The following is a 14,672-nucleotide window of genomic DNA, read 5'->3' as shown; positions in this document are numbered from 1 at the left end:
TGCTGCCACTTGAGCCTGAAGAGCCAGCTGGCCCTTCACACAGTTTGTGGGAGGTGGGTGCCTGTGAATTTGGGCTTCCTGCTGCCCCAACAGTGCCTGGGAGAGGAAGCCTCCACGGTGAGTGACTCAGGAGGTGGTTACAGGACAGCAGGAGGGGAGTGGCAGGTGCTGGAGAGGAGAGAATTACATGGGAGGGTGAGAACTAAGATGACTTCTGTGGCAGCAGTAAGGATTTCACTGTGTAAAAGCAATTCCAAACACTGGGTTTCATTATGTTATTGTAGGACAATGTGGTTTTTTTTGTCGCTGCAAGCATGTTAATACAAATATTTGTTCCATTTTGGGCAATTCGTTCTGCAGATGGGAAGGAAGTTTTTGTAATGAAGCTCAAATCAAGTTCATTTTTTTCTAAAAGAAAGAGCAATGAGCTGGACAATTCTAGACATATCAGCAGAAAAATTAATTGAAGTGAAAGATTCTCTTCCTGTTTCACTGGAAGTTGCACCATGGCACACAGAGAGCTTAGGCAGAGTAACTTAATTTAATAGAGCAGCGGAGGGAAGTCAGTGATTCTAGATGGACTTCACAGACAGAACTGGGAATCAATTCCAAGCAGCAACAGGTGTAAATCCTAAAGCAGTGGATGGTTTTAGTGCATCAGTTGGCACAACTGTGATTGTCAGGTGTGCCAAGAACTGCTGCAGGCAGACTGCCTTTGTCTTTTTGAGGTGGCAGAGCCCAAATTTGATTTGTTGCTTACATTTCCACAGATAAAAACTCCAGTAACCTCACACCTGGTCCAAGCAAGGAGGACCAAGCAAAGAATAATAGGTTAATGCCTCAACATTTTGGGTAGTAGCTGACACCTGTGATTGCTGTGTAAATGCAATACAATAGCTGTCCATCATGTTTATGATGTGTCCAGCTATCTACCAAAACTAATACTCTTGGATGCTGTCTGTGGGAGCATGCTTTTATACTTTCTTGCTGTCTTTTTTTTTTTTTTCAGTTTCAGTTTTTCACTATTTTGACAACTTTGCAAGAAGTTTGTCCAAAATTACTTCATTATTGCAACTAATTCATTCTCTTTGCTGCCCTACGTAATAATAAGCATTTTTGGTGTAAATTTTGCTACATTTTATTGACATTGGAGACATCATTAAGCAGAAAAGTATAAAGAAATGTCAATTATTCCCTCCTCAGTGGGTTACATTTACTCTGTAAAATGCAGTCTTGCTCCTTATTATACCTTTCCTAAGAGTGAGGGAAAAGCTATGAATTGCTATTTAGGCAATAGTAGTCTGAGCCTGCTGAAAGACAAGTCTTTTCACAGATAAGCTTTAGATTTCATACTTGTCCTTTTTTTTAATCAAGGGAGTTTTATGTTACAGTAATTTTTGGTTTCCAATAGCAGTTTCCAAGGCTTTTTTTTTTGTGAATCATCTTTCAAATGTGTGTTGATTTGTTGCCAGTCCTATAAGGAAGTTCTGTAGGGAATAACATTGGTTTATGGTATGGAGTAACATATGAAGCAGATACATAACATTATCCTTCACATAGGGATTATCTGCAGAAATGTCATCAAACTTGAGTGCTCACTGTTACAGTTAGTTTTTAACTGCCTCATTAGTGTTATATGGTGTTAGTGTTGAACCAGATATACTTTTGAAGCTGCTAATTAAATTGAAAAGGAAAACATTTTCTCACATCTCCAGTTTTCATTTCTAATTATAAGACATCTTATGCATGGGATATACTGCAAGCTTTTTTTCCCTCTGTATAAAAGAATCAACCATATATTTAAAAATAAATATATTTTTGGAGTATTCAAAAACTTTCTAGAAGTCACCCTTTTGAAAATGTTTCCCTAGTAATTTTTTGAAGAACACAGATGATATGTATACACATGTTATGTAATGCTTTCCCCAGCTTCCACCCCCTAGAAAAAAGGGCAGAGAAGGGGAATGCCAAAGCATGTCATGAAGACACAAATTAGGAGATGGGTCCTTGCATTGCAGAATATTGGTGCTGCTGAGCCATTCAGGGAGTGCAGTTCCACCCCAGCAGAGACAGTGTGCTCACAGAGAGTCTGTGACAGCCCCTTCTTCCTCTGCCCTCCAGCCCTGCACAGGGAGCTGCCAGGTCTCTTACTGCCTCTTAAGCTGAAGACCTATTTCTCAGAGATCTAAAAGATAACACAGTTTGTTCACCTGAAAATGAATAAGCAGTGAGTGCAGCTGTGGAGAAACAAGGGTGATATTTTTCTCCTACCTAATAGTAGTGCCTTAGCTTCTCTGTGTGTCTTGTGTCCTAACAGCTCATGATTCTTCTCATCCCTACACATCCTCTTTACAGCACAGCCAGCCTTCGTTGCCCGCCTTCTCTCTCAGTTAAGTAGTAGAGAAATCTCCCATGTTTTTCCTACATGGTTGGCAGCACATCAAACTTCAGATCCTTACATTTTTCTCTCCCCTTGAAGTCCTCCTTGCTAATGTATTTGCTGTGGCTCCCTCTTGTACTCTGAAGACTGGACTGCCAGTAATTCTTAATATCTGTGTTAAATAACTTCAAACTTGGAGCTGAGATATCTGTGTATCATTTTCTTTAACGGAGATAAGAATGCTGGAGCACACTATGGAAGATTACTGTTGAGAGAAAAAAAATGTGTGAGACAGTAATTAAAAATTAAGACCATTGAACTCAATCTGTTTAATATCCTCAGGACTGCTAAATGTTTCAGCAAAGCTCAAGTTCTCAAAACCACCTAGTAGGTGTTATCAGCCAACAGATTGGATTTTAAATGTAACTTCCTATCTACTGATGGATCCTGCTAGGTATTTTTGAAGTCTGGCTGTGAGTAAAATTTTTGCAGCTGTTAAGTGTAAAAGTGCCCTGAAGGAATGAAACTGTTTTCTTCAACGGATTTAGTTTTCCTTCTATGCTTTTTCATTTTTATTTTTATTTGTTTTGGTAGTAGTAGTGAGAGTAGTAAACAGTTAAGAAATGCTGACTGACAGAGGCCTGGTTGGGAATCCCATCATATGTCAGGTGCACATGGAATTGCTGAAGAGTGCATTTTCCACTGATGTTTGCCACACAGTCTTGAGGCAGTGACGCTGCAGCCTCTTAGTTCTGCTGAGAGGCTCAGGCAGCAAAGCTGTCACAGACACAAGGCAGCTAAAGGTGTCAGTCACTGAAATGCTCAGCACTTGCATCTCCTGCTGAGCTCAGTGGAGTTGGAAAGTGTTCTGCTCCTAGAAAAGGAAACACCAGAGCCTAAGTAGAAAGTGACACCTTAATTATGTTAATGTTTCAGCATTTTTTTCCTTAACAATTACTTAATCTGAATATTACACCACCACTGTGATTTTAAAAAAACACACAGTTTTATCACTGGTTTCGTGAGACTAGGTATTTCCTTTGTGCTTTGACATGAACAGAAGCAATAACTCCTAAATTTGTCCTAAACCAGGACACAACAAAGCATGCAGTGGAATGGGAAGTGTTAGGGAATGGAAAGTATGCAGTGAGAGGAAGTTTCAAAGTAACCTCTTCTAAAACAGAAGATGCATTGATGATTGTTTTTAATAGAAAATTTATTTCAGAAGTGCTTTAAAATGCAGAGTAGCAGCTTTAGTTGAGCTGGTTCAGTCATAACATTCCTGAATGTCAGCATTCTGTACCACAGTGTTACTCTGCTCCTGCCATTTATCTGACTTCTGCTGTAAAACCTGGTTTGAATTTACTGGGACCAGGAGTGGGGGGATGTGGTGTTAACTTAAAGCATTGGCACAAATGCACTCTGCAAGCTCCTAAGCACGTTGCAAACTATCCTTGTCTTTGTAGGATAATGGAATTAAATATTTCTGGTAATCCCAAGGTCTTTATCTTTTTAATTTCTCAATTGGTTGATTTCAGCTGAGTTGGGAGAGTGTGAGCACCCTGAGCACACACCAGAGCTCGTGTCTGAATTCAGGTTTGCACCAAACCAGACTGAAGCAATGGAATTTGACATTTTTCAGAAATGGAAGGAGTGCAGGTAGAGTACCTGTGTGGGAGTGGGGTCTCTAGCAACTGGTTTTCTTCTCTTCCAAAGTCAAATCCTTTCAACAGGAATGAAATGGGGATTATGTTTGTTGGTGGAAAAGTACTGTAAAAAGGCTTTGAGCCCTCACCTTCCCTAGAACTGGCAGGCAGTAATTTAGGGAAGGTTGGTGATGTGAGTTTTAATTTTTTATTGGTTTTTCTTTAGATTATTTTGTAATAATTTAAGGACCCGGGTCTTTTTCCCGTTTATGTTGGAAATAAATCTATTTCTCTCCTTCTTTCATTCAAACATAAATTTTATGTTCAGGGTGGTAGCAAACTCATGTCATTTTGTTTTATCATGAGCAACATGTTCTCTCATGTTATCTTTTATTAATAAATATGGTACATTTCAGGGACATTCTTTTACCTGAACTTTCATCCTTATTGGCTATTTTAGACCTTTTTGCATTTTCAATCTACTGTTTTATTTTCATTTGGAGGGAAGAGGGTAAAAACATAAACTAAACTTGAAATAACGTTTAGTGTCATTAAGATTGAGGACACAAAGAAAAGGGGTTAGGGGAATGAATCTGAAAGCATTTTAAGCAGACAGAAATGTTTTTACCATGAAGTAAGATTTTTTTGTTCATAGGGGAAAGAGCCCAGCTCAGGCTGAATTGTGCTACTTGAACAAAGCTAAATGGCTAGAAATGTACGGTGTAGATATGCATGTGGTTAAGGTAAGATCCATGTGATGTTTTATTTTATGATGTGAGGTTCCCTGCCTTGGTGTGAGTCAGTCCCTGAGGAGTGTCCCTGTCTGGGTTGTCCCATGAGCCATGGTCCCTTTGAGGCCATTCCCACCTGCAGCACTCCTCCCAAGGCTGCTTCTCTGTGCTCCCACAGTATCCCTTTCCACATGCCTTTCCTGTGTCCCTCAGTTTTTCCTGCTGTGTCTCCTTCCCCTGGCAGGAGCTGCCTGCTGTTAAACAGGTGAGGTGAGGTGTGGGTTCCCCTGGATACAGTGTTGGTGTGGCTCCATCTCCATGGATCTCAGAGCCACTTGGGGCAGCACGTGGCCTCCTCCCCAAAGGGCACCCTGCAGCCTCCTGTTCCCAAAATATGCCACTTTGCACCCAATACAGATCCATATTCTTCTGCTCTGTAATGTTAAGGGAATATGGCAACCTTATTGTTTTGTTTAAGATCTATGAATTTTTGCAATACTATGGTATTAAGATTTACACAATTCATGGTAGATTGATTATTTATTCTGTACTTGCTTGCAGGGAAGGGATGGTTGTGAATATGCTCTTGGACTGACACCAACAGGCATATTGATCTTTGAAGGAGCCAACAAAATAGGCTTATTCTTTTGGTAATCTGATTTTGCGTTATATTCCTTTTTGTTAAAATACTGAAATCTTTCTCCTTTGCATAATGGGATCTTAATTGCATTTAATAATTTTTAATTGGATCTACAAAGTTTAAAGTCTGGAGGTTAAATCTGAATGTAGATTGGCCTGGTTAGAAATAGCACTCTCAAATTTGAAATAACTGTTGAAATAAAATTATTTTCATATTCCTTTAATTCTGTTCTTTTCGATTCTTGTGTTTAGGCCTAAAATCACAAAAATGGACTTTAAAAAGAGCAAACTAACGCTCGTGGTTGTAGAAGATGATGAACAGGTAACTTCTTTCCCTTACTTGGGCCTGATCCAACAAAGTGTGGTGTGTGCTCAGGCTGGTAAGAACACAAGGGAGGCTCAGCACACTGTTGGCCCAGGCTGTGTTTCTCCTACCAAGGACAATAACTAATATCATGCATGCCAACTTCCAAAGCTTTTGTTTCTGCATTTAGGGCAGAGAGCAAGAGCACACATTTGTTTTCCGGTTAGACAGTGCCAAAACGTGCAAACATTTGTGGAAGTGTGCGGTGGAGCACCACGCTTTCTTCAGACTGAGAGCCCCAGCAAACAGTAAATCTAGCAGATCTGACTTCATAAGGCTGGGATCACGCTTCAGATTCAGGTACTTAGTGAAGTAACAGCAATACATTTCTCTCTGTACAAAGGAGCAGGTACAGCTTCCCTCAGAAGGCGGTAGTTTACTTTGTTTATTTCTGTGTTTTCAGTGGGAGGACAGAATATCAAGCAACACACGGGACAAGATTACGTAGGACTAGTACATTTGAAAGAAGGCCCAGCAAGAGATACCCTTCTCGGAGGCATTCCACTTACAAGGGTGAGTGTTTTTATATTTTGGACATCTGGGCACTGAATTGGTCATGCAGGTGCCCCTGCTAAATCCTATAAATGTCTCATTACAATCATATGTGCCACATTATAAAAAGAATATGTCAGATCTGAAAAAGCAAAATGTGCATGGAGTTTTTTTTGCCAGAGTTTCTTGTTTCCATCTTCTGTTTTTAATCTCTATCTACAATTAATTCTTCCACCCCCACCTATGGAGGAGGTACCAATGGTTTCTCTTTGTTGCTCTATTGAGGAAGAAAGAAAAGTTGCAGAAAACCCACTAAGGGAAAGCGTGTGAAGTGTTTTTGAAGAATTGCTCATGTCATGTGGGGTGGAGCAGTGTCCAGAAGCCTCACTGACTTGCTTATCTAGCCAGACAATTTTAGGGTTGTTCAGTAGTCTCATTATGCAGTTGTGGCTTTCCTGACTGTAATGACATTTTATTCACCTATCCAGATTAACTGGCTTGCCCTGGGAATTGAGATGTGCTGAATTTAAATGGAATGACAAGGAATTTATTCCCCTTGTGAGCTGGTAATTTGTTCTTAAAAACTTAAACTTTTTGTACTGTGTAGAAAAACCTAGATAGGAGCACTGCAAGATAACCCTTTGCCAATTCTGTATTACTTGAGCCTGTAGGTATAGTTTCCATATGGAGCAAGGCTGCTGTACAGAGCAGGGAGAGATGAAATTCTCTTGGAATGTCTTTGTACTCATTGGAAGGCATTCCACAGTTCCATGAACAGCCCTTGTGGTATTATGGGGACATTTTTCTGTCTCATTTTTAGTGGGGGAAGAAAGGGTGGCAAGAATACATGCTTTCTAAAGACTGTAACTCTGTCTCCTGCTTCCTTCCCTAGTCCATGGAAGGAGTTTGTTTAACTGAAATGCAAGTTTAATAAATCTGTGCAATGCTGTTATGTGAGACATGAGAGTCAACTATATAGTGTGGGTTATTTTATAAGAGGGAGAAACAGTTCTTTAAATTTTATTGTTGCCAGAACAGGGTCTGACAGACCTGCAGATTTTGCCTTGAGTCTCAGTGCTTCTGTACTTACATCTGTAAGATAGAGGGAGAAGAGAGAAAGCATGGCTTGTGCTTGTAGGTTCCCCATCCATTGCAGCTACTCAGAACTTCTTTCACCCAAGTGAAAGATCTTCTTCTAGAGAGTTCAACATCATGTTAGTTAAGTTAATGCAAAAATCCTTGTGGGTTATTATCTTTCATGCATCTTTTAAGCCCTGTACCTAAATGCAGCCCACAAGGGCTGGATTCTCTCCTAGCTCTGTTGCTTTTGAGACTCCTGCAGTGTGTCATCAGCTTCCTGCATCAGCAGTCAGTTGGATTTTCACTTTATCACTGAGAAGTTTTTCAGTTCTCTTGAAACACCCAGTCATGAAAAAGAGATGGTACACTCCAGTTATTCAGCTGTACCTTCAGCATTCTTTCCAGCCTGTCCAGAGCACAGGCCTGCTCCTCAGGATTACTCAGTGCCTCCCAGGATTCCCAGCTGGTGGGCTATTTTGGCTACCATTGTTCCCTGTTACTAGACACAGGCCATTACCAGCTTTGTGAACATTCTGATTTCTATAAGAATGTGAAAATTTCTGCAAGGGGTGGTTCCTGGTTTCCAATGGACTTGATGGTATTGGCATGGTGCTACAGTCAGGTGAGAAAAAAAGTGTTCTGGTTGTGCAGAGCTGTCTGCTGTCCTCTCCAAAGGGCTTTCACTCTTGCAGGACCAGAGGGAGATTTGTGTCTTTCTCATTCACACTTTATGGTGTCCCACAGGATTGCTAGAAAGCACAGGGCTGCACTTGAAATTCAGACACTTCTGTTCAAATATGTCTGTATGAGGATTCATTTTAGCCATAGTGTAACAGCCAACAACAAGAGCTGCAAAATGGCTGATATTTCACTTGTCTTAAGATTTTATGTTTATTTCTTTTTAAGCAAACAATCCTGTGAAAGCAGCACAACTGTGGTAAGTGACTGCCCAAGTTCTCTCTACCTCTCAGTTGTTGTTCTCGGGCTAAAAGGCTTCTGAAGACAGTATCTGCTTTAGGATTTGTAGAAACAGATTCTCTGGTGTGGATGAATTGCTTTGGCATGTCTCGTTACGCATCACCAGATTCTTCTTGGGGCCTGCCTGTTTCCTTTGTTTAATCTATTTTTTAAAATTATTTTTATATATGAAATCAGACTGAAGTGTAACATACTTCCTTATTACTCATTGCTCTTATTCTAGCTTATCAAGCATAATTTGTTCATGTTTTTTAAATCTAAAGCAGAGAAAATAATTTTATACCCCCCCTTTCACATGTTAGCTGCTGTGATGTATCTCTTGAATAAAATAATGATGTCCTTAAGAATATGAATTTTACTTCTCTATAGTGCTTCCCTAAATTAAAAAACATGGTGGTGTAGATGTATTGATTGCATAAAAACAATTTTTTTCTCTCTCTTAGTGCTAAAAATACTCCTGAAGTCCATAATTATCAGGTAAGAGCATACCAGAGGAAACATTACAGAAAAAAATGTGGTCGCTTTCATATTTTGTGGTAAATATTTTTGCTCTTTATAATTTGTACAGCTGTTTTGCTTCCCATTCCTTGCTCTGGGGTGAGATTTTCTGATGTGTCAGAAATAAACAGCACTGCATTGGGCTTATGGAGAAGGTAGAGGGAACACTTCCTCTTTTTTCGCCTGTGTTCTTGGATGCTCTGCAAGCTGAGCAAGATTTGCCATCTTCTTTCCCTTCCTTTGCTTTCAGTGAAAGTTAAAGCCCTTTGGGACTGTGAATGTGATGGGCCCCAGGAGACTGCTCTGTGAGCAAGCTTTTGTCTAGAGCAGCCTCTCACAGTGGATGATCGTGACAATTTCAAAGTTGCAATTACCTCCCTCATCACAACACTTACAGAGTTCACTGCTGGTCAAATGCTTGTTGGGGTTTTTTTAATGCACTCCAGGGAAAACATTACCTGGTTGTCATCTGTGCTACTGACAGTCAGTGAGTACTGAGAGAAAGCAAGCTTCCAAACACTCTATGTGCATGAGAACTTAGTCTTAAGACTTTTTATTAAAAACTCTCACCAGTGATTTTGTTTTACTGTTTCTCTTCAAGATCTTGTGGATATGAGAGGGAAGTGCTGTCACTAAAGACAGGAGACCTTCTGAAGCCTGCTCTTATAACCTTTCTTACTCTTGATCTTTGATCCAAGTTGACTTTCTTTTTAATGTGCTTTCTACGAGAAGCACTAGATGTACCAGGTTCTCTGCCAAACAGGAGAGCAATCTTTTCATTGTCCCATGAGTGTGTCCTAATAAGCAGGTTCATCACCAAGAGGCTTCATGTATGTGCTCACTGACATGGGGAGAAGGTCTGAAGCATTAGGGTTTCTAGGGTTCACCTTACATGTATTCCTCATTAATAGGGAGCTTTTTGTGTGATTTCATTAACCAAGTTCAATGTTTCCAATTGCAGCCACAGTATCATCCTAATATACATCCTGCTCAGCCCCTCTGGCATCCACACACACCTGTGAATGTAAGGTAAGCAATCTTCCCTTTGTGAAAAAAAGATGATTGCTTCTTTCTTTCTGTTGCAGTTGCTCAGTATGAAGCTTTGGTGGGTTTATTGAGCAATTTTCTGCATATGAAAAGCAAACAGAATTTACAAGTATGGAATATAAAGACAGTATTAAATAACTTCTAAGTTTTGCTTTGGAATGCAGTTTTTTTTTTTTTTAGTTGATTTCCAATTGAAAATTCAAAATAGAATGTTAGTGATTTCCTGTAAGGCAGTATGTTGGCTAGGGAGCTGCTCTGTAGCTTAATTGCAAATTGATCAGTATTTGTTTGCATTTAATTTCCTAAAACAGAAGAAACTCATTTTGGTGTAAAGTTCAGTTATTAATAATTATATTCTTGCAGTGGAGCAACTGTTTTCATCTTATGCAGAAGTGTATATGGGAAAATGACAAGTACATGGAACAATTTATCAAGAACTTTACAGATAATGAGTAAAATTATAGCACTGAGTTTTTGAGAACTGTCTCACAAAAATATTCCTGCATGTGCTGTCGTGCTATCTTCTTCGCATACTTTTTTTGTTTGTAGCTAGTGATGAGAGACAATGAGTGGAAAGAAATTTTGGAAGAAATTCAGTGCAATTGAAACCCACTTGGTGAAATGCTTGATGAAGGCATGCACCTGCTGGTGGATATATATCTATATGAGTACACATGATTAAAAAAGCCACTTTTTTATCCTAATAGAAAATAAAGTTTTTAGATGAGTCAGTTTTTTAGACAAATAATTACTGTCTTCAGTGAAAAATTCCAATACTCTAATCTTTCTTTCTCCTTATCTAACCCTTATATTCTTACACCACAATAGGTAGACTTTGGTTTTAGTGTGGGCAGGCTCTGGGGATAAGGCTGAGCTTACAATGAATGAAAAGACAATTTGGTGTGAATTTGAGTCTGAGAATGTAGGGAGAAGACAAGGATGTTATTAGAAATACTAGCCAGAGAAACAGACAGACACTGTCATCTCAGAATTCCTAGTGCAGGATAGTAAAGCAGATACTAAATTTGTGTTAGACAGGAGACTTGAAGTTGTGTAATGAGCTGTGCCTGTATTTCAGGCTCAGGAGTCTTCCTCATTTTAGGGTTTCTTTACTGTGTATTCTGAGCACTTTAAAATGTGCAATTTCACATTATGAAAGAGTGGTTGCCATGAGAGCCTAATGATTTTATAAATCATTTGAGGCTTTGCTGAAATTTTTCTAAAAATTTCATCACTTACAATACCAGTCTGTGACATTTTAAAGCCAAGTAGTTCACCCTGGAGAAGAGTGATATTGAAATAAGCACAATAATGTACTGTTGTGTGTGTAGACAACCTCCCCCTTCAGCCCCTCCACTGCCTGGCCAAAGGCTAAGGTCAGTGAAATATGAACAATGGCTGTTTTATAGCAAGGCTAGTAAGGCTGAAAAAAAACCAACCCATACTTAAAAGTTCAGTCATAGAAGCTTGGTAGAAAAGGTGCTCAAAATTTTTGCCCCATTCACGTAGAAGTATTTAAATGTGTGGTTAAAGTGGAAGTTTCAGGTTATTCTAACTTGGAGTCAAAGTGAAAGAATTGGATATTTAAGAGCTTGAATAGCTTGATTTGAAAAAGCTTATTTCGTTCGACTGAGAACTTGAGATCACGACTACAGATGAATAAAATTCTTTCTGCTGGGCATGAAAGTCTGGAATGGGCATGGGCTGAAATGAAATTACCTGTGTAATATATGTTATATATGGAGCTTTGCTTGAATAATTTTTTTAATAGTATGTGGAATTGTGTCTCTGTTTTCTTAGTAAGATTCCTTCACTGAAATTGTTTGCAGATTCTTTCAGTGAAATTGTTTGCAGTTAGCTTAATATTTAACCTTCTGAAAAAACAATTTCAATTAGCAGCTGTCATTATATAACTTTAGAATATATTAAAAAAAAAAAAAAAGTAGAATCTAAACCTTGCCTGTGTTTCTGCTACTATAAAAAAAACTTACCAGAATTGTAGAATGTCTTGGGTTGGAAGAGACCTTAAAGACCATCTGGTTCCAACCCCCTGCCATGGGCAGGGACACCTTCCACTAGACCAGGTGGCCCAAAGCCCCATCCAACCTGGCTTTGAACACTTCCAGGGATGGAGCACCCACAGCTTCTCTGTGCAACCTGTTTCAGTGCCTCACCACCCTCACAGAAAAGAATTTCTTCCGTATATATAATAATTGCAACTTCAATTTGGTAATAAGGTAATGTTAAATGTTGTGGCTTCCTACATAGTGTTCAAAATTGTTGTTTTATTTATTCCCCACTCCACTGCAGTGATTCAGGGGTCACTTTAGGAATGGTTGAAGTTAGTATCTCTAAGCAGCAATAAGTAATGAACAAGTAAGGAAAAATATATTTTCCTTGTAGTACTTTTGCAAGTCTCGGAGAATAGACCTGTACTAGCTGTAGAGTGAGGGTGTTCTTAAGAAATTCAGCTCTGTAAATTGCAGGCTGCTTTAGTGTTAATCAACTGCACAAGAGCCAAAGGAATGACAACAACTACAGAAGAGCAATTTTCATTCATAATAGGATTGCCTTTCTTAACCCTTTGCATTATAAGGATGTACTTTCATGAGCTCAGCGTTTTGCATGATATGTTTTATTTTACTATTTAGTTGTACAAATTTAGTTTTACTGTAGACTCCTCTTGCCTCTTCCCCACCACTCCTTTGGAATTCTGGAGCATTGATGTAATACACTTGTCTATAACATTGCAGACAGAGAGGGTTTTTAATGATTGAGCTCTGATTGAAAGCCTTTTGAAATCAGCTGAAAGTTTCCCAGTTGCTTCAGCAGCTTCAGCATCAGACCTGTAGGTCTGTTCCCGTTTCCTTCCCGTGCTGTAGCTCCGTGTGCATGCTTAGCACTTGCAGGATGAGCTCATGTTGTTGTGTAGCACTCCTAGGTTGACTTAATTCCTCACTAACCAATAACTGTGCAAATGGTACAGGCCACCCTATCATGATGACAGGCCCTATTGGAAACCCCCCACAAGTGGAGAGGACAGCAATTTACGGTATATCCAGGAACAGAACCAGAAGAATTTAGGAGGAGTCCAAAGCATGGTGTACCAAGATAAACTCATGACGACTCTCTGAAAAAGAGCCATCTTCATTTCACCTGCCATCTTAGACATCATTGCATTCCATGGTCCTTGTCTGTCTGCAGTATGTTCAAAGTGTATTGTGCATAAAGTGTGTGTCTTTGTATGTACATCCATCTTTGTTTAGTGTTCGTGGACATTCTTGGGAAAAGTGTTTTCCATGTCTTCGTTAAAAAAAAAAAAAAAAATCTTGAAAAACCTGTTTTGAATTCTGGTAAGAATTTTCAGTGCCCCAAGACCAGAAATACTTCTGGGAGTTTTCATTCTACCCTAGTTTCAAATCTGTGACCCTCTGCCTGCTGTTGAAGATCAGACATTTGTGCCTTAGTTATTTTTATTACCTTTATTCTTTTGAGTCAAATTGATAGATGAAGTTTGAGAACTTTATTTTTTACTTGGCATGCAAATAGGAGATAGGAGGGAGGAAAAAACACAATTCATACTAGCAATCAAATTGGCTTGTGGGCCACCAACAAAGGGAGCCTACTGAGGCAGTCATAGGTTTGGATGTCATTTTTTTTCTAATTTTTGTGTTCTGCAGAAGAAAATAGAGGTGCTTACCTAACTTTGAAAACAGGTATAGGGAAAGAACACTGTAATAAATTTCACAGAGTATGTATATCTTTTTTTTTTTTGTACTTACTGATTATATTGATAGCATTCCCCAATACCATACCTGCTGCTATAAAGGCAAGAATGTTAAAAAGTAATCCTTGCTAAAAGGGTGCTGCTGTCATCTTATTTTAATGTGATTATGAAAGTGAACTTTATAATTACATGAAACTACCTAGTAATAACTTTTCTCTGAGTGGGTTCGAAAACACAGCATTTAATCAGTACATTAAAAAATGAGCACATTCCAGTGGAATAGCTCTGTCTTTTTAAAGTTAGACATTTATGAAGTTGAATGTATATTTTACAGACCTAGAACTTTGAATTGGACTGGCTGGTATTTTGATCACTTGCAGACTTTTTTGTTATCTTTAAACCAAAAATCTCAGTGCCATCTTCACTTGTGCATTTATTTTAGTTAGGCCTTACATCTGTGGTCTCTCTGAAGTGTTGGAATGAATGAATCTTCATTTGGGATGTTTTGAAAATGAAGTAGTTTTTTAACTTGATTTTGATAAAAACACATTTATAAATGGCTATAACGAATTTTTTCAGAGCAAATTTGATAGTTTATTACTTTTTGTGAAATACATTTGTTTACAAATGCTATCTTTTATTATTTGTTTTGATCTTTCCTGTATGTGCTAAGTACAAATAAATAATGTCAATCTTGTTGATCTGGTTATGATGCATTATTTATTTTTGAAAGATTCGGGGGGAGGGTGGGTAGATATTCTTGTACCAGATTTCCCTTGTAGTTGCTAATGCTGTGGTGGATCAATGTTTCCAGTACAGAGAGGAGAAACAATAAAGCAATTGTGCACTGAGATGTGGAAATGCCAGAGTAAGCCTAAGGTGTGTAATCTCAGAGGCTGACTTCAGTTTCCCCAGACTAGTCTTCCTCTGTTTCTGCAGCATTTTATTTAAGAAAGGAAGAAAGAGAAACTTTGTTGGAGCAACTGGAACAAAAGTCTAGTTTAGCAGCTGCTCTGAAAGCATTCTGGATGAGGGTTTTTTGAATACTCACTTTAAAGTGTGGGGCAATGATGCTTTATTATTTACACAC

General features: G+C 38.9%; 1 protein-coding gene across 1 annotated transcript in view; it reads left to right on the top strand.

Annotated features, from left to right (window-relative positions):
- LOC306799379 (band 4.1-like protein 4B) overlaps positions 1-14,283 on the top strand; it is an 80,775-nt gene extending 66,492 nt beyond the window's left edge. The window contains exons 7-16 of the mRNA XM_079300320.1: positions 3,919-4,039; positions 4,682-4,769; positions 5,319-5,407; positions 5,649-5,718; positions 5,891-6,060; positions 6,164-6,273; positions 8,239-8,269; positions 8,754-8,787; positions 9,770-9,837; positions 12,842-14,283. Of these exons, the coding sequence (XP_079156446.1) occupies positions 3,919-4,039; positions 4,682-4,769; positions 5,319-5,407; positions 5,649-5,718; positions 5,891-6,060; positions 6,164-6,273; positions 8,239-8,269; positions 8,754-8,787; positions 9,770-9,837; positions 12,842-12,989 (929 nt within the window). The 3' untranslated portion in view covers positions 12,990-14,283. The remainder of the gene's footprint in view (positions 1-3,918; positions 4,040-4,681; positions 4,770-5,318; positions 5,408-5,648; positions 5,719-5,890; positions 6,061-6,163; positions 6,274-8,238; positions 8,270-8,753; positions 8,788-9,769; positions 9,838-12,841) is intronic.
- Positions 14,284-14,672: the final 389 nt, after the last annotated feature.

The sequence above is a fragment of the Erithacus rubecula genome, assembly GCF_903797595.1.
Source record: "Erithacus rubecula genome assembly, chromosome: 3".
In the NCBI taxonomy this organism is placed as follows: domain Eukaryota; kingdom Metazoa; phylum Chordata; class Aves; order Passeriformes; family Muscicapidae; genus Erithacus; species Erithacus rubecula.
The sequence above is the reverse complement of the archived record's forward strand: the minus strand, read 5'-3'. Positions and strand labels throughout refer to the sequence as shown.